The 19,032-nt window shown below is 48.1% G+C and overlaps 1 protein-coding gene across 13 annotated transcripts; it reads right to left on the reverse strand.

The window, feature by feature from the left end:
• Positions 1-667: 667 nt before the first annotated feature.
• On the reverse strand, positions 668-12,067 carry LOC109736680 (uncharacterized). Of its 13 annotated transcripts, none has more exons than XR_006670360.1 (7): positions 11,788-12,067; positions 6,485-6,629; positions 4,944-5,170; positions 3,875-4,539; positions 3,271-3,374; positions 3,091-3,190; positions 668-1,859 (listed from the first exon to the last, which is right to left on the reverse strand). XR_006670360.1 is itself a non-coding variant. In XM_073509420.1 (4 exons), exons 1-4 carry the CDS (start codon positions 11,263-11,265, stop codon positions 3,147-3,149), a joined length of 510 nt encoding a protein of 169 aa, XP_073365521.1. In that variant the 5' UTR covers positions 11,266-11,280; the 3' UTR covers positions 1,885-3,146. The 13 variants fall into 13 exon arrangements, 2 of the variants coding, with proteins under 2 accessions (XP_073365521.1, XP_020151475.2); XR_012203669.1 differs by lacking the exons at positions 3,875-4,539; positions 11,788-12,067 and adding an exon at positions 10,167-11,249 and having other exon boundaries at positions 668-1,240; positions 1,822-1,859; XR_012203672.1 differs by lacking the exon at positions 668-1,859 and having other exon boundaries at positions 1,885-3,190.
• Positions 12,068-19,032: the final 6,965 nt, after the last annotated feature.

Raw genomic sequence — 19,032 nt, forward strand, 5'->3', positions numbered from 1 at the left:
AAATGTATAAATAAATAAATTGCTTCTCGTATATATATCATGAAAAAATAGTAGGAGTTAAAAAAAAGGCTATGACAGAGATCAAAACTACATGTTCCTATTTTGGGCTCTTTTGACACTCCTGGTTGGAGGATAAAAATGACGCCATAAATAAATAAATTGTTTGTCATGTAGGGAGTAAATGTATAAATAAATAAATTGCTTCTCGTATATATATCATGAAAAAATAGTAGGAGTTAAAAAAAGGCTATGACAGAGATCAAAACTACATGTTCCTATTTTGGGCTCTTTTGACACTCCTGGTTGGAGGATAAAAATGACGCCATAAATAAATAAATTGTTTGTCATGTAGGGAGTAAATGTATAAATAAATAAATTGCTTCTCGTATATATATCATGAAAAAATAGTAGGAGTTAAAAAAAGGCTATGACAGAGATCAAAACTACATGTTCCTATTTTGGGCTCTTTTGACACTCCTGGTTGGAGGATAAAAATGACGCCATAAATAAATAAATTGTTTGTCATGTAGGGAGTAAATGTATAAATAAATAAATTGCTTCTCGTATATATATCATGAAAAAATAGTAGGAGTTAAAAAAAGGCTATGACAGAGATCAAAACTACATGTTCCTATTTTGGGCTCTTTTTCTTTTGTGGGCTCTAAATAAAAGAGCCTCTTTTTCTTTTTTTTCTCGTGGGCTCTAAATAAAGGCCTCTTTTTCTTTTTTTTCTCGTGGGCTCCTCTTTTTTTGGTTGGCTCTGGCCTCGGTCCATTTTTCCGTTTCTGGCTCTTTTTCTTTTGTGGAAACTAATAAAGACCTCTTTACTCTCTTTTTTTCTCGTGGGCTCTGAAGCCTCTTTCTTTTTTGTGTGGGCTCTAAGGCCTCTTTCTCGGCTGGTTGCCCACATGGAGGTAATACGATTGGAGGAAGGCAGTATATAAACTGGGCACAGCGCCCCACAGCAGGCGAGGTGGGACAATTTTTAGAGCATACGACCTGTGCGCTCGTCCGCATGGGCCGACTCGGCATGCACGCGCGCTGACACAGTATCCGGCCCACCAGAGGTTTATTCGATCGATAAAATATCGCTAATATAATACACGGTCCAGAGATCGAACGCCGGACCTTGTAGACCGTAATAAACCGTCACGTTCTCTTCGAGACAATGATGAGAACTAGTACTCCTCCTGGTACTTAAGTTATCACCTGTTCCTGCTAAGAAAGCCACCGTGCCGGCCTACCAGGCCGCCGACTTCAGCTACGTGTTCACCAGCTTCCACGGCGAACCGTGCGTGTACGACCGCGTCCTCGCCGCCGTCGAGGCCAGTGACGCCCTCCTGATCAAGACGTGCTTCGAGATGGAAGGCCCCTACATCAACTACCTCGCCGCCAGCACGGCAAGCCGGTGCTCGTCACGGGCCCGGTCGTGCCGGAGCCGCCGCAGGGCGAGCTCGAGGAGCGGTGGGCCAAGTGGCTCTCCTCCTTCCCGGACAACGCTGTCGTGTTCGCCTCCTTCGAGAGCGAGACGTTCCTCCTGTCCGCCGCCGCGACGGAGCTCCTCCTCGGCCTAGAATCCACCAACCGACCGTTCTTCGCCAGGAGGACCAAGGGCAAGGACGTGGTGCACACGGGGTGGGTGCAGCAGCAGCACATCCTGCGGCACCGCAGCGTGGGGTGCTTCGTGAACCACGCCGGGCTGAGCTCCGTGGTGGAGGGGCTCGTGGCCGGTGGCCGGCTGCCGCCTGGTGCTGCTGCCGATGAAGGGCGACCACGAGGATGCGTTCTCCAAAACTCTGGCCTCATGTCGACGTGCGCCACCGCCCACTCGCAGCATCGTCCACCTGCAGCCATCCGCTCTGTGTATAGCCATTAAGGTTAGACTTATACAAGGGGAACACACCGATTGCATTGATCAAGGTTAGACTTATACAGGGGGAACAGAGGGCGTGAGCCCAAGATGGTGATCGTGGTCAGGCCATGTTCGAGAGGTGGAGGTCGTGTGTGCTGCAGGACTACAAAACTGCACAAGCTACATACAAAACTCATGTACAGAATACAAGGGTTTAACATCCCCCGCAGTCGTGACGACACAAAGACTGGACCAAAAATCATGAAACACGTCGGTTGGCAGCCCCTTGGTCATCACGTCGGCGAACTGTTGCCGCGTTGGGACGTGGAGAACGCGGAAATCACCGAGAGCCACGTGCTCGCGGACGAAGTGGATGTCCAGCTCGACATGCTTGGTGCCGCGGTGGTGAACGGGATTGCTGGATAGGTACACGGCGGAGATGTTGTTGCAGTAGACCAGCGTTGCCGAGGTGACCGCGCAGCGGAGCTCGCCGATGAGTTGTCAAAGCACACTCGGCCAGGGTGTTGGCCACGCTACGGTACTCTGCCTCCACGCTGGAGCGGGAGGCCGTGGGCTGGCGCTTCGAGGACCACAAGACCAGCACGTCGCCGAGGAACCGATATCATGCCATATTTTCAGAGGCATCCGAAGGTTATGGAACGGATAGCATGTCGACGCATGAGAGACACGAAGCAGGCGCGGGCGGGAATGAACTGGTGCACGCAATCGGTGGCGAAGAGAAGGCTGCTGCTGCGCACATCTGGTGCCCGCAGGGCTCCCTCCGCTCCCGGCGAGGTGGGTGCACAGGACCAAAGACCGGACGCAGCGCCCACGCGAAGATGCCAGGAAGCGACGCCGGGGGATGACTAGCTCCAGCAGCGCCGCACGCGGGCTGTGCGTGGGGTGCTAAGCAGGGTACCCAGCAGACTGCCGGATCCCCTCGTCTTCCCTGACGCTGCGGAAGGAGAAGCTGCACTGCAGGCCACTGCCGACCGACGACGCTGCATTACCATGTCCTGAGCCGCCACCTACTCGCCCCGCACAGCCATAAGCCGCTCCGCACAACCCATCATCGTAATACATACAGGGTTGGAAAAGAAAATAGTTTGATCTTTTATTAGGCAAAGTAAATCTTGTTTCTTCAGCATCGCTACATTTTATTTTGGAATGCTTAATATGAAACTGCAGCACAAACAGCATTGTTGTTGAAAATAGTTCTTGGATGATGGTAAACATACCTTTTCACGGTAAGCACATGAAGCCTTTCAGTACATGGCCGGTTCGTTGTTGTAGTTCATTTCAAATGGCTGAAAGAGCAGCTCGTTCTTGTCCTTTGACCTTCAGAGAACAGTAGAAAGTTAGGGACTGTAGATAACAGAAGAATTCAATAGGATAATGCAAACAAATATTTAGATTACGTAGATGATGAAAGAAGACTTCAGCATATCGCAAGCTTCGTTTTCGCCCTTTCGGGACTTCACTAGCATCCAAAAGCATGTCTTGTACTGGATCCTGTTGTGGCCTGTGAATTGTACAAGTAGTCAACTCATTTTCTTATGGTTTGTTGTTCTAACTAGCTACAACAGTAATAAGCCCTTGCATCAGGATACTATTAGAAAATGAAGGAACAAGGGCATTAATAAGTATTCATCACAGTAAAACACTAAGCAAGAACTAAATTTAATGCATACATACTGGTGTAGATGAACAGATAAATTCAGATGTTACATATTGTACTACCGTCGACAAGAAACTGTAAATGGCATTGGAGCATACATTCCATAAATAGGAAACTAGGGGTCCTCACTGATCAATTTGGCAGGCGCTGATACGAACAACAGTTCAGTTACAACATGGAAGCCTATGGATGTTCTCGTACTTCTTATAATATACTCATATCTATATTTTTCTTCTCCCAAACACACAGTTAGACCGATGTTGTATACAGTACTGGTTGTATATATCAAAAGTTGAATGGAGTTGGACTGGAAGCATTGCTAAAACTATAGTGATTCAACTAACCTTCTCGAAGAATGTTTTGACGTTTTTCCCAAAACTCAGGTCCTATGTTATCAAAAATTGACACTGTAATTGCCAACCGGGTTCTTTCTATGGGATTCCCATAGTCGTCGATTTTCACCATTTGGTATTCGAAAGAGCACCTTACAGGGTTAATTGATCTTAACTAAGAGTTGAGGAAAACATGTCCCACAAAATAACATCATTCAACAATCAGACCCACAAAAGAAATACATTATGTAATCTGCACAACTGATTAGAAGAATTATATCATTCGACCAATATCAGACAAGGGAATGGCGTGAAATGCCAAATAAGGAGTTCCGATTATCCCTCAAAACTAATGTATAGCAAGACTGTTTACATTTAACTATCTGGATATCAGATGCGAATTCAGAAATGCTAGGTTGATCTCTGCACCAAGTTATGATTAGAAACTATGATGGTCATTTGTATAAATCGTGCAAACGATATCTTGCGACAGAAACATGGAAAATATCTCAGTGAGAATGAGTAGGAACATTAATGATGATTTCCTTTTGTATGGTTGACACCTTTACGTTATCTCGATAAACGCTGGATCCTTTTCAGAACATAGCTGGTTCATCATCATGGATGATTTGGAACTGTTGTGAAAGCAACTCGTTTTTGTCCTTAGGAAATGTTCCCTAGAATAGATGGTTCACAAAAAAGAATTTATTCAAATGATACAAAAGACAACTCAAACTCAAACTAGATTACCTTCAATGCTTGTTGTGCCTTTTTTTTCAGAAGCATGTATTATAATTATTATTTATATGACCTAAAACACACATCTCAAATTGAATATGTTCATTACTTACTCAATCAACTAAAAAAGACTAAGTAACGGAGCAACCGGACATACAAATCTATCGAATGACGATACATACACCATACTGGTGTTCATTTAATGTTGCTGAAGTTTCTACGACTTTGGGAAAATAACATACACAACAAGATGCTATTGTAGAGGACATCAACACGAACAATTGCATACAAGAATCTTATTACTTATACTAGGAAACTGTCGACTGTAGTTCAAGAAGCTTACAGTCCAGTTGCCTCCATGCCAAATAATCATGAATCGTCTTCATATTTGGATAGCAGACAACTCGCCCATCAAAATATGGAGCCTCTCTCAACTCTTTATTTGGGAAAGAAATCTTTCCACTTCATCACACACACAGATGTGAAGTAAGAAACACACACAGAGAGAATTTTGCTGCAATTATTGGTAGAGAAATCTGTGATAGAATTATGTTCCCTCTGAAAACAAAACTGCAAAGCAAACAGAAATATGAGAACCTGATATTATTATCTGAGAACAAAGCCCGTGTAATTCAAAAGTAACTCTATACACAACAGTATTTGCATAAAAAATTTAACGTAAAATTTGCATACATTTTATAATCTAACTTTCATGAGAAGATGTTATACGGGTTATACCTGTACTCATCGCTAAGAGCATCTCTAGCAGATCCTTTATATCGCGGTACCGCAAAAGCATTATAAGGGGAACCTTAAACCTGTTTTGCGGTACCGTGCAGGCTACATTGGAACAGATCCCACAAAAATTTACCGTAAACCGAATATTCCCCGTGGTCTTCTTCTTCTTCCTTTCACCCGCATCTCCCTGAATCCTTGCCGCCGCACACCGCACAGTCTGCCTCCGCACACGACGAATCAGGCGCCGCCGCGCACCTCGCAGGCCGCCTCGCCCGCGTCCGGCTGCGCGGTGGAGCATCGACCGGAGCCGCGACTGCTCGTGCAGCGCCACCACCTTGTCGGCGACGCCTACGTACCTCCCATCGATGAACAGCCGCGACGGCAGCAGCATGTCACCGTCCCTCCCAAGGAGCACGCGCGGAGCTCGCGTCGGCCCACCGAAATCAACTAGAATCGCTCCAAATCGGGCCTGTCCACTGGAAATTTGGCCGGAGTCGAGACTGGCACGATGGATCTTGGTCGAAATGGAGACTATTCTGGCAGTTGGACCTGAAACTTCCCTCCTGCCAACCGTCTTTTTTTAAAGGTGAACAGTAGAATTTGCCCCGAAACGTGAACATCTGAGGGATTGGAGGCTTATTCTAAGGTTTCCCTCAAAAAACTATACGGGTCAGCCGATTTTGAGGGGTCTGGTCGGGTCGGTTTTTCTGCTCAATCCCGTAAAAAGCGGTTAATTTACAGTTTTGGCTCTTTTAAGGGGTCTGCTAAAGATGCTCTGACACCATAAGAAAACACTATGTCAGGAAATTCTCGAGAATAGAACTAGCACAAGCATTCATCAATCTTAAAGCACTCATCATTTGGTTTCTCAAAGGCGTGTATCTTCGAGAATCTAACAAAAAGAGGAGTGAAATTAGTGGACACTGGACAAAACAACAAAGATAAGCTATTTATAATCTGAAGCAACAGTAATTCCCAAGTATGCATATAGTAACCTTCATTGCATGTTTCCCACATGCTTATACTTAAACAATCAAGCAAAATACGTTGGTACATGGACTAGATTAAGAACTTAACATGGTCAAATGGTCAATGCAGTTGCTTAACCACTTTTTTTTCATTTTTGAAGGAAGAGATGAACAGTACCGGTGGAAATGACAGCCATCGAAGCGCACAATGATCCAGTTGGAGGCTGGGAGGTGACGGTCGAACTCGAATTCCCTCTTCACATACTCGTATTCGCTATTGGTCATCAATACACGCCACAAAACACCTGTTCTTGGAGCTACACCTACATAAAATTGTAGCAAAGAGACAGTTAAGAAAATTTGGGTGAAATCTTCATTGCAAGTTTGCAACTAGCATTTTTGAATGTAACACATTTTCCATCGTAAATGTCTAAATGAACTAATTTCTCTGGTGACATTGTAATGTTTTTGTTTTCCATTATAACAAGAAGCGACATGGTTGACCATGACCAAATAACCATGTTTCCCTTCCCCTCAAGATTTTACAGAATTTTTTTGTTTTTCTTCACGAAGGCAAACTTCATCAAACACCTGTTGCTCGCGAATCAATTCCGCTGTAGACATCAGGTAAGAAAAGGTGAACATATATTTTGTTTCTAAACCTACATAACTTAGGATGTTGGTGGTGTATGATTGCATGATGTATTGCTCATGTGTAAAGGCACGTATATATGATGTACAAGTACACAGATATGCACAACACATATACTCAACCCCCCCCCCCCCCCCCCCCCCCGCAGTCGAAGCGGCACCGCTGCTGACCGGAACTCCTCAAACGATGCCGTAGGCAAGCCCTTGGTCATGATATCGGCAATTTGTTGGGAAGTAGGGACGTGTAGAACACGAATATGGCCAAGGGCCACCTGTTCCCGAACAAAGTGGGTATCTAACTCAATATGCTTGGCCCGACGATGATGTACCGGGTTGGCGGAGAGGTAGACAGCCGAGACGTTGTCACAGTAGACCACCGTAGCACGATCCACAGGACAAGAGAGCTCCTGGAGCAACTGGCGAAGCCACGAACACTCGGCGACGACGTTGGCCACCGCACGATACTCAGCCTCAGCACTGGAGCGAGAGACCGTAGGCTGCCGCTTGGATGACCATGATATGAGTGATGGTCCAAGGAAGACACAATAGCCCAAGGTGGAGCGACGAGTGTCAGGGCAGCCCGCCCAGTCTGCATCGGTATAGGCGGTGAGGGCGGTGTCGGTGGAGGCGTAGAGCGTGATGCCAAGCTCCATAGTGCCGCAGACGTAGCGAAGAATCCGCTTGACAGCGGCCCAGTGAACATCCCGAGGAGCATGCATATGAAGACACACCTGCTGTACGGCGTACTGAATCTCCGGTCGAGTCAGAGTGAGGTACTGGAGAGCACCAACGATGGACCGGTAGAATGCAGCATCCGAAGCGGGAGAACCGTCCGAGGCAGAGAGCTTCGCCTTCGTATCAACAGGCGTAGCGGCGGGCTTGCAGTTAAGCATGCCAGCACGATCCAGGAGGTCGTGAGCATACTTCTGCTGATGAAGGAAGAAGCCATCCGGACGGCGCACCACCTCGACACCGAGGAAGTAGTGCAAAGGACCCAAGTCCTTGATGGCGAACTCAGCGCGAAGACAAGCCGTGAGCTGACTGAGGAGACCAGCCGTACATGCCGTCAGGATGATGTCGTCGACATAGAGCAGCAAGTAGGCCGTGTCAGAGCCCTGATGATAGACGAAGAGCGAGGCGTCCGAGCGGGTAGAGCGGAACCCAAGCTGGTGGAGAAACGCTGCGATGTGCTGGTACCAAGCGCGCGGAGCCCGCTTGAGGCCGTACAAGGACCGCGAAAGCAGGCACACGTGGTCGGGGAAGCGCCGGGTCAACAAACCCGGTGGGCTGCTGGCAGAAGACCTGCTCCTCGAGGTGACCATGGAGGAACGCGTTGGAGACGTCCATCTGGTGCACCGGCCAAGCACGGGAGACCGCAAGGTGGAGAACCGTGCGGATCGTGCCGGGCTTGACGACCGGAGCGAAGGTGTCGGTGAAGTCGATGCCAGCACGCTGTCGGAAGCCACGAACGACCCAGCGCGCTTTGTAGCGATCAAGGGTACCATCAGGACGGAGCTTGTGTTTAAAGACCCACTTCCCGGTAATCACGTTGGCGTGCCGGGGACGGGGAACAAGCTGCCACGTCCGGTTGCGCAACAGGGCGTCAAACTCCTCTTGCATCGCAGCCATCCAGAGCGGGTCACGAAGAGCGGCTCGAACGGAGGACGGCAACGGAGACGGCTCAGAGGTGGACGCCGCATGGACGCAGTCATCCGAGGCGTAGCGCGAACTCGGGCGAAAGACTCCCGTACGGGCGCGGGTGACCGGACTGGCCTCAGGCGCCGGTGGGGCCGCGGGCGCCGGGGGTGCCGCGGGCGCCGGGGGGACCACGGGCGCCGACGTCGGGGGCGCCAGTGCCGCGGTTGTGAGAGGCGCCGCATGCGGGGGGGGGGGGCGCCTCAAAGCCAGGTGGCGGGCCAAGAGAGGCGCGCGAGCGCCCTGGGATAGGCGTCGAGGAGCCCGCGTCACCGGTGGAGAGAGGAACAGCCGGGGGTACCTGCTGAAACGGAAACACATGCTCATCAAAGTAAACGTGCCGGGAAGTGAACACACGGTGAGAGACGGGATCGTAGCACCGATATCCCTTGGAGTTGGAGGGGTAGCCGATGAAGATGCAAGCGATAGAACGAGGTGCGAGCTTGTGAGGAGCGGAGTCGGCAGTGCTAGGATAGCAAAGGCACCCAAAAATACACAAGCCATCATAAGATGGGGGCGTACCGAAGAGAAGATGGTGAGGTGCATAGTTCCACCGTGGGCAGCAAGGGCGAAGGTTAAGGAGAAGTGAAGCAGTGGCGAGGGCGTCCGGCCAGAAACGAGGCGGCACGTTGGCATGGAACAGGAGCGTGCGAACGCAGTCATTCAGAGTGCAAAGGACGCGTTCGGCTCGACCGTTCTGCTGTGAAGTATACGGGCATGTGAGACGAAAAACGGTGTCGTGGTGCGATAAAAAAGTGCGGAAAGTAAGGTTGTCGAACTCTTTTCCATTGTCCGTCTGAAGCGCAAGGATGGGACGCCCAAACTGCGTGCGGACATAGGAGTAAAAAGCTGTCAAGGTGGAGAGTGCATCCGACTTTCTGCGCAAAGGAAAAGTCCACACATAGTGAGAGTAATCATCAAGAATGACCAGATAATATAAATAGCCCGAGTTACTAGGGACCGGAGAGGTCCACACATCGCTATGAATCAACTGAAAAGGAAAAGAAGCAATGGTGGTGGAAGTATTAAACGGCAAGCGAACGTGTTTGCCGACTCGACAGGCATGACAAATGTGATCCTCAATCTTATGACAAATGAAACTGAAACTCCTAAGAATGTGACGAAGTGTGACGGGGTTGGGGTGACCCAAGCGAGCGTGCCAGAGATCAACTCCAGCGGAGAGAGCGACCAATGCGGTGGTGGTGGATGAGGGCGAATGCACCGGATAGAGCTCGTCGGGGCTGTCACATCGATGAAGGACCATCCTGGTTCGAGCATCCTTGACACAAAAACCAAACTCGTCAAATTCAACAGTGACAGGATTTTCACGAGTGAAACAACGAACGGAGATAAGATTCTTAATAAGATGAGGAGACACAAGTATGTTAGACAAAGATAAAGGCGTAGAAATAGAAGGAAAAGAAGTGTGCCCAACATGTGTGATAGGAAGGGTGGAACCGTCGCCGACTATGATGCGGCGGTCGGTGGAGACAGGAGTGAAGGAGGCAGGTTACCAGGATGAGCAAACATGTGAGCCGTAGCACCGGTGTCCATGTACCAGTCACCGCCTCCAGTGAAGTTGTTTGGCGTAGGAGCGGCATGCAGCCCGGTGAGGAGCACCGGGTCCCAGGGCGCCGGCGGCAGGGCCGGCGACAGGGACGGGGACGCCATGGGGAAGCTGTAACCGCCGCTCAGCTGCGGCGGTGGGTACTCTCCAGACAGATGCGGAGCCGCGAAGTACGCATGATGCGCGGGAGGGGCGGGAGGCCCATACGGTATGGATAGCAGCCCCGGCTGCAATTGCGGTGTCGGGTAGGCCGGATAGCCCGCCGGAAAAACCTGCTGGCCCGCTGACAGATGCTGCAGGTGCTGGGCACCGTCTGGCTGCGGCCCAGCGGGCGAGTGCTGGCCTGTTGACGACCCCACCAGTATCCGGGAGGCCCGTATGGGGATGCGGGCGGAGCCCCGTAGGCTGGCGGGGCGACGCCGGACGCGTCGTAGGTGGCGGCCGGCTCGTACAGTGACGGGGCCGCGCCGTAGGGCGCCGGCGGCGGGACGGCAGAGGCGACGGCGGATGGCCTGGATGACGCCATCGCTGGTATGACAGCGGTGACTAGACGGCGACGATCGGCGAGAGTGTTGGCCCAAACCACGTCACCGAGTACTGTCCGACGACAGGTGACGACCGACGACGACGAACGATGAAGTAGCGAAGCTGACTTGAACTGCTCCTTGCCGATGCAATCCGACGAGATTTACGTCGAGATGCAACGCACCGCAAGGAAACTGGCCTCCAATCCAATCTCACGTACAAAGCTAGCTCAACCAAGTCAATCGATCTGGTGAAGTAGTAGTAGTACTAATAGCCGAAGACACGTACGAGCAGAGACACGTACGAGCGGGCGGGTAAGGAGAGCGGCGGCCGGCGGCTGTAGGAGCGGCGGCCAGCGCGGAGATCGCGCGAGCGGCGGCGGCGGCAGCGGGTAGGTGGCGGCGGCGGTTGGCGCGGGGAGGCGCGCTAGCGGCGGCGGCGCGGCGGCGCGCGGCGGCGGCGGAAGCGGAAGAAAACCTAAAAATCTGATACCATGTATGATTGCACGATGTATTACTCATATGCAAAGACACGTATATATGATGTACAAGAGGTGGGCCACGACCTCAAGGAACTAGGAGGTGGGCCCTATACACAGATATGCACAACACATATACTCAACAGATGGAAAAGGTGGTCCCGTTCCTATACAAACTGGAACCGGGGAGGTTCCTCCCCAATTTGTCGATTTTTTTTGCTTATTTGAGACAGTCAAACCAGTAACAAATTGCAACCAAACTATTGGTCAACTGATATGTCCCTCGGTGCGCATCATACAGTGCGGTATAAGAAATTAGAGTAGGAAACCATACAGGAAAGCAGAATTTTACACTAGCTAGCTCGTAATCAACAACAATAGGAGTTCACACAATTTGACATGTCAATTTTGACCAAACTAGACATCTCAGGGTTCTGATTGAAGGAGCCGTCCGCAGGCAGAATGTCAATTTGCTTCATTCTAGTGTTAACTAAAGCAGAATAGCAACAACATACCAGAAGTGGTGCCCGCCGAACTGTAGACAAACTTAGGTTTTTTTACTAACCTGCGACCTGGCCGGGGCAATGGAGGCCGGCTGCCGGTCAAGGGCGCTCCAAACCTGGAAGCGGCGGCGGTACTGGCGCCTATCTGAGAGCGTGTTTTCCGGTCAGTGCCGTGCGCCGGCGATGGCGGAGGGAACACTTGAGGCGATGGCGGATGGAGCACTGGAGCTGGAGGCGATGGAGGAAGGGGAGAGTGACATTTTTTTTAGGGAAGAAAGCGACGTTTCAGGATGCGGCGCGAGGTGACAGAGCGGAGAGCCTCGTGACTAGGCTGGGCCTGGCCCTCGTTGTACGTTTCAGGCTGATCTATGACGTTCGATTGTAATCCCAGAAAAAAAATTCTACATTCGATTGTGGGAGGGGCCACGAGTTAACCACTTGTATTATTTTTTAAGACAAATAGTACAGGGACGATGAAAGTGTCAAACCTATTAGACTTTTATTGTCAAACTTCGGGACAAAAATCAATACCAATAAGTCTTCCGTCTTTTTTTAGCAAGGGAACATGTCAGACAGGAAATTAAGGGAGTGCTTAATGTTCATACCAAGACTCTGAATGAGAAGTACTTGGGCATGCCATCTAACATTGGTGCTTCCAAGATGGGTGCCTTCAAATACTTAAAGGACAGATTGTGAGCGAAGATGAAAGGATGGATTGAAAGAACAATTTTAGCAACACGCAAAGAAACTTTAATTAAATAGGTGGCGCAGGCGATTACGGTCTATTCTATGTCTTGTTTCAAGCTACCCCGAGGACCCTATGAGCATCTCAATAAGCTAATTTGTCGGTTCTTTTGGGGCAGCAAGGAGGGCCGTCGAAAACCACATTGGATTTCTTGGAAAACAATGACTCAACCAAAGAAATATGGAGATTTGGATTTTAGAGACCACAAGCTTTTTAACCTAGCCCTTCTTGCGCCACAATCATGGGGGTTTTTGACTATGCCTGAGCCATTTTGTTCAAGGATCTTAAAGGCCGAATTCTACCCATTGTAAGACATTTTGGCTGCTGGTCTCGGATCCCATCCCTCCCAAGTCTGGAGGTCAATATTGGAAGGCAGGGGCGTGCTCTCGTACGGACTCATAAAGAAAATTGGGAACCGGTCATCGACACGGATTTGGGCCGAGAATTGGATCCCGAGAGATACTACTATGAGGCATGTTGCATGCTTGGCGAGTGATCCCCCAATACATGTTAGCGTCGTGGCCAGAGGATAAACTACAGCCGTATTTTCTTACTCTGATGCGGCAGCAATTAGAGGCATTCCTTTAAGCACGACACCAATGGCAGCTTGAAAGAAAGGGATACCTCTCGGTTAGATCGCCCTACCCTATGCTAGTTAACATAAGAAATGGGAGAGAAGATTTGCTTGATGAGAAAGGAGCTTCTTCAAATGCTTCGGCCGAGGAGAAGTATTGGACATCATTATGGAACATTCAAATACCAGGAAAGTTTAGAATTTTCTTGTGGAGGTTAGTCAAACATTTGTAGCCATTCGAGGCTGTTCGTCATCGTAGAAAGATGAGCCATACGGATAACTGCCAAATATGTGGAAGCAATGACTCCTGGAGACACTCTCTTATTGAGTGCACAATGTGAAGATGTGTGTGGGCGTTGGGTGATGAACAACTCATCGAGCATGTGGTGGAGACTCATGAAACTAATGCTAAAAATTGGCTTTTTCGAAGCTAGAATCTCTATCTCACGGTGAATTTGTCAAGATGGCGATCACGCTATGGGTGATATGGACAACGCGAGGAAAATTGAGGTGATATTCCAAAGCCCAATGTCTACTCACCTTTTTATCGAGAGATTTATCTCTCAGTTAGAAAGCCTAAAGAGATTATTTCATGCTTATGATTATTGAGATCAGATATTTATTAATATCATTAATTACTGTTGTCCTTCCCAACATCAAATGCATTTTACCTTTACCACTTTCCCCAATAAAATGCATTTTACTTATCAAGACTTGAGCATTGAAGATATTGTGGATAAGGACAGATTATTGGGCAGTAAAAAGGTGTCCCATACCGAGTCTGTGATAGTTTAGCTCACCGTGCTACATGTCGATGCAGTTGTTTCCTGCTTACGAATCTAGAGATGAGATATTGCTTAATGTCATTAGTTATTGTTGCCTTTCTCAACATCAAATGCATTTTACCTTTACCTCCCCCCCCCCAAAATGCATTTTACTCATTTAGACTTGAGCATGAAAGATATTGTGGATAAAGGAAAGACATTGGGCAGTAAAATGGTGTGTTCTGTATCGAGTATGTGATATTTTAGCTCATATTGCTACATGTTGTATTTTTAGCATCTTTCATGTGTTGGGGGATAAAGGTGACCGCCATAAAAAATTTATTTATGTCGGGTCCGGGTCTTCTGATTATGGGTCATTTAAGGATTAGTTGGAAGAAACAAGACGAATGTCGATGCGGTTATTTCGTGCTTGTGATTCTAGAGAACCGATATTGCTTAATGTTGAAGGAAATATGCCCTAGCCGCAATAATAAAGTTGTTATTTATATTTCCTTATATCATGACAAATGTTTATTATTCATGCTAGAATTGTATTAACCGGAAACTTAGTACATGTGTGAATACATAGACAAACAGAGTGTCCCTAGTATGCCTCTACTTGACTAGCTCGTTAATCAAAGATGGTTAAGTTTCCTGACCATGGATATGTGTTGTCATTTGATGAACGGGATCACATCATTAGAGAATGATATGATGGACAAGACCCATCTGTTAGCTTAGCATTATGATCGTTTAGTTTTATTGATATTGCTTTCTTCATGACTTATACATATTCCTTTGACTATGAGATTATGCAACTCCCGAATACCAGAGGAACACTTTGTGTGCTATCAAACGTCACAACATAACTGGGTGATTATAAAGATGCTCTACAAGTGTCTCCGAAGGTTTTTGTTGAGTTGGCATAGATCGAGATTAGGATTTGCCACTCCGTGTATCGGAGAGGTATCTCTGGGCCCTGTCGGTAATGCTCATCACTATAAGCCTTGTAAGCAATGTGACTAATGAGTTAGTTGCGGGATGATGCATTACGGAACGAGTAAAGAGACTTGCCGGTAACGAGATTGAACTAGGTATGAGGATACCGATGATCGAATCTCGGGCAAGTAACATATTGATGACAAAGGGAATGACGTATGTTGTTATGCGGTTTGACCGATAAAGATCTTCGTAGAATATGTGGGAGCCAATATGAGCATCCAGGTTCCGCTATTGGTTATTGACCGGAGATGTGTCTCGGTCATGTCTACATAGTTCTCGAACCGGTGGGGTCCGCACGCTTAACGTTCGATGACGATTTGTATTATGAGTTATGTGATTTGATGACCGAAGATTGTTCGGAGTCCCGGATGAGATCACAGACACGACGAGGAGTCTCGAAATGGTCGAGAGGTAAAGATCGATATATTGGAAGGTTATATTCGGACACCGGAATGGTTCCGGGGTGATTCAGGTATTTTTTTTGGAGTACCGGCAGGTTACCGAACCCCCCCCCCCCCCCCGGGAAGTAGTGGGCCTTCATGGGCCTTAGTAGAAAGGAGAGGAGGGCCGCAAGGGTGGCCGCGTCCCCCCCCCCCCATGGCAAGTCCGAATTGGACTAGGAAGGGGGCGGCGCCCCCCTCTTTCCTTCTCCCTCTCCTCCTTCTTCCCTCTCTCCCCCTCTTGGAAAAGGAAGGGAAGTCCAACTAGGATTGGGAATCCTAGTTGGACTCCCCTTATAGGCGCGCCCCTCCTTGGCCGACCTCCTCCTCCCCCCTCCTTTATATACGTGGGCAGGGGGCTAGAAACGTTGTGGTTTTGATGCGTAGGTAAGAACGGTTCTTGATAGAAGCCCGTAGCACCCACGTAAAACTTGCAACAACAAAGTAGAGGACGTCTAACTTGTTTTTGCAGGGCATGTTGTGATGTGATATGGTCAAGACGTGATGAGATATAAATTATTGTATGAGATGATCATGTTTTGTAAAAGTTATCGGCAACTGGCAGGAGCCTTATGGTTGTCGCTTTATTGTATGTGTAAGTGCATCTAGTGCCACCCCTAGTTGGTTTTGGAGTATTGACGACAAACCTGGTTGAGGGACTAATGTGTTTGTGAGAATTGCAGGATAACACAGGTAGTAGTCCCTCATTGATTCGGTTTACCTACCGGAGATGACCCCTAAAAATGTATGAAGACAATGGTGGTATGTGAAGACAATCACATCGAAGTTTATGACTCGAGAAGACATTCACGTGAAGACTATGGAGTGCGAAGACATAATTGTTTCGTAGTTTCCTTTTCTTCTTTGTTGAGTCATAGGAACCACCATACTGTTAAGTGGGGTCCAAGTGAACAAAGTCAGAGGGACTGAAGTGATGCTCAACCAAATCCTATGTCTTCGAGCGAAGACAATGAGAGCAAATCTTATCCAAAGCTGGATGAGTCAGCTTTACTTGTAGCCTAAGTCAAGCTACCGCATGTGTTTGAAATCTGACCGTTGGAACACGTGTCAGTTCCTTAGTGACCCAGGGTCATTTCGGACAAATCAGGTCGGGTTGCCTAGTGGCTATAAATAGCCCACCCCCTACTCCATAAATTGGTGGCTGCTTAGAGTAGTGCACGGCTTTTGTCGTTTGAGAGCAACCCACCTCCGAAGCTTTTGAGAGAGAGAAATCCTTGCGAGGACAAAGCCCAAAACACCCAGAGCCAAAGAGTGTTAGGCATCACTGAAGTCTTTCTGTCCGCGTGACCTGAAGACTTTTTACACTTGAGGACTGTGAATCCTTCAGCCGGTTAGGCGTCGCGTTCTGAGCATCCAAGAGTCATTGTGGATTGCCGGTGAACGAAGTCTGTGAAGGTTTGGAAGTCTACCTTGAAGACTTACCAGAGTGATTGGGCGAGGACTGGGTGTCCTTAGCTCAAGGGGAATAAGGTGAAGACGTGATCTTCTGAGTTGAATCTCAGCCTCCCTAACCAGACGTATAGTTATCACAGCAAATGGAACTGGTCAAACAAATCCTTGTCCTCACCAAGAGACTGGTTCTATCTTCTCCCTCTCTTTACTTACAGTTTGTCTTCGTGTAGTCATTGCCTACTTGCATTATCTGTTATCTTCACTGTGTGACGACTATTGTTGTTTGGCTTCATACTGTCTTCCATCCTGATCCATTCTACCTAGCTGTTATTAGTCTTCGTGCTTTCACTTCATTGAATACTTGACTATGGCTTGCCTAGTGTAGTCTACCTTTCGCTGCATGTTAATAGGTTCATTTCTATCGTTTGTCTTCGAAACTTCCATGTTTTGAAGACTTCCATAAAAATTGCCTATTCACCCCCCTCCAGTCGATACTAGCACTTCCAATTGGTATCAGAGCGAGGTACTCCCTTGTTCTGTGTGATTCGGTTTAACCACCTGGAGTTTTAGCTATGTCGACTGCAGGGATAATCAAAGTCTCCGTTGCGTGCCCTATCTTCGATGGTACTGATTACCCCTACTAGAAGAATAAGATGCGCATGCATCTTGAAGCCATTGATGTCGACCTTTGGTATGTCGTCAAGAACGGCGTTCCCAAGGGCGGTGAAGGCATCACTCCTGCTGATGTCAAGAAGTTCATTCAACTGGATTCTACTGCAAAGAACATCATCTGCGGTCATCTGGCCAAAGGACAGTATGGCCGTGTGAGTGCTCTGGAAACTTCGAAGCTAGTCTGGGACTGGCTCTCCAAGGTCAACGAAGGCGTCTCAACCCAGAGAGATCAAAGGATCAGTGTCCTTCGCAACCTCTTCAACCGCTTCAAGAGAAATGACAATGAGAATGTCCAGCTCACGTTTGATCGCCTCACTGATATCACCAATGAGCTTCATGCTCTCGGCGCTACTGAGATCACCAAGCATGAAATCGTCAAGACACTCCTGAGATCCCTTGACAGCTCATTTGATACACTAGCCCTGATGATTCAAGAACGCCCTGACTTCAAGACACTCGATCCGTCTGACATACTTGAGAGGCTCAACACACATGAGTTTCAGCTGTCTGAGAAAAGAGACATCTATGGTCCCAACTATGGACGTACTCGCGCTTTGAAGGCAAAAGTTGTGTCCTCATCTGAAGAAGAATCTGACTGTAGTTCTGGGGATCCTGAAGACATTGGAAAGGAGCTTGCTATGCTTGTGACGAAGTTCCAGAAATTCACCAAGAAGAAAGGCTTCAGAAAGTCTTCAAGATCCAGCTCGAGAAATGATGAAGCTTCCACTCATGACCACAAGAAGAGAACATGCCACAAGTGCAAGAAACCTAGTCACTACATCTCTGAGTGTCCACAATGGGACAATGAGAACAATAAGAAGAAGAAGAGCAAAGAATATGATTCTGATGACAAGAAGAAGAAGAAATCCTCAAAGTCTTCTTCCAAGTTTTCCTCCAAGTCTTCATCACATAAGAAGAGCTCATCTGGCAAGGCTCGTGCTTTTGTTGGCAAGGAGATGGATTCAGAGGAGGAGTCTGCTTCTGAGGAGGCAGAGGTGGAGTCTGAGGAGGAGTCCGACTCTGGCGTTGCAAGTCTGGCTCTAGCCACAGCCTACGTCGCCAAGCCCATCTTCAACACTGAAGACAACGGCTCCGTCACCAACGCTGATGCTAATGACAAGGACGACTCCGCTCCCACCTACTGCTTCATGGCACGTGGTGCCAAGGTAAACTCACGCGATGCTTACTTTCAAACATCAAGTGAAGATGACTCTGATTGTGAATCTAAACCCAGCTATAAAACACTTGCTAAAATTGCAACTGAACAACAGAAAGCTATGGAACATATTCAAAAACTGCTAGACAAAAGCGATGACCTGTTGGACGCGGAAATGACCCAAACTCAGTCCTTCATTGAAGACATAAAAAATCTTCATGTTAAGTACGAGGAACTTGAAAGTCGTCATGAAACGCTCTCAACAACTCATGAAAAGCTTTCCTATGATTATCTTCAAAGGAAGCAAGAACTTGAGAAATTGAGAGCAGTTCATGAAGATCTTCAAAAAGAGAACGAGTCACTTCGCGCTCATCAGATCAGTCCCGCTCAGGAAGGATTTGAACCACCATGTCTAAAATGCCTTGAGCATGATAACGCTACTTCTGTTGCTGAATGTTCTACTGCTGCTACTGTCACAATATCTTCAACTGCTGATGTGGTCACTAACCCCTCTGCTGAGGATGCCACTACTATTGCTGAT

This window comes from Aegilops tauschii, chromosome 1, assembly GCF_002575655.3.
Source record: "Aegilops tauschii subsp. strangulata cultivar AL8/78 chromosome 1, Aet v6.0, whole genome shotgun sequence".
NCBI lineage: Eukaryota > Viridiplantae > Streptophyta > Magnoliopsida > Poales > Poaceae > Aegilops > Aegilops tauschii.

What these genes read in the sequence shown, in the direction of transcription:
- LOC109736680 (XM_073509420.1), bottom strand. Translation starts at nt 11,265, where the DNA reads ATGAGTAATACATCGTGCAATCATACATGGTATCAGATTTTTAGGTTT. An exon ending in CTCTCCTTACCCGCCCGCTC is followed by an intron (nt 6,630 to 11,048) that starts GTACGTGTCTCT and finishes AATTTTATGTAG; the next exon opens with GTGTAGCTCCAAGAACAGGT. An exon ending in GATGGCTGTCATTTCCACCG is followed by an intron (nt 3,375 to 6,484) that starts GTACTGTTCATC and finishes TACAATTCACAG; the next exon opens with GCCACAACAGGATCCAGTAC.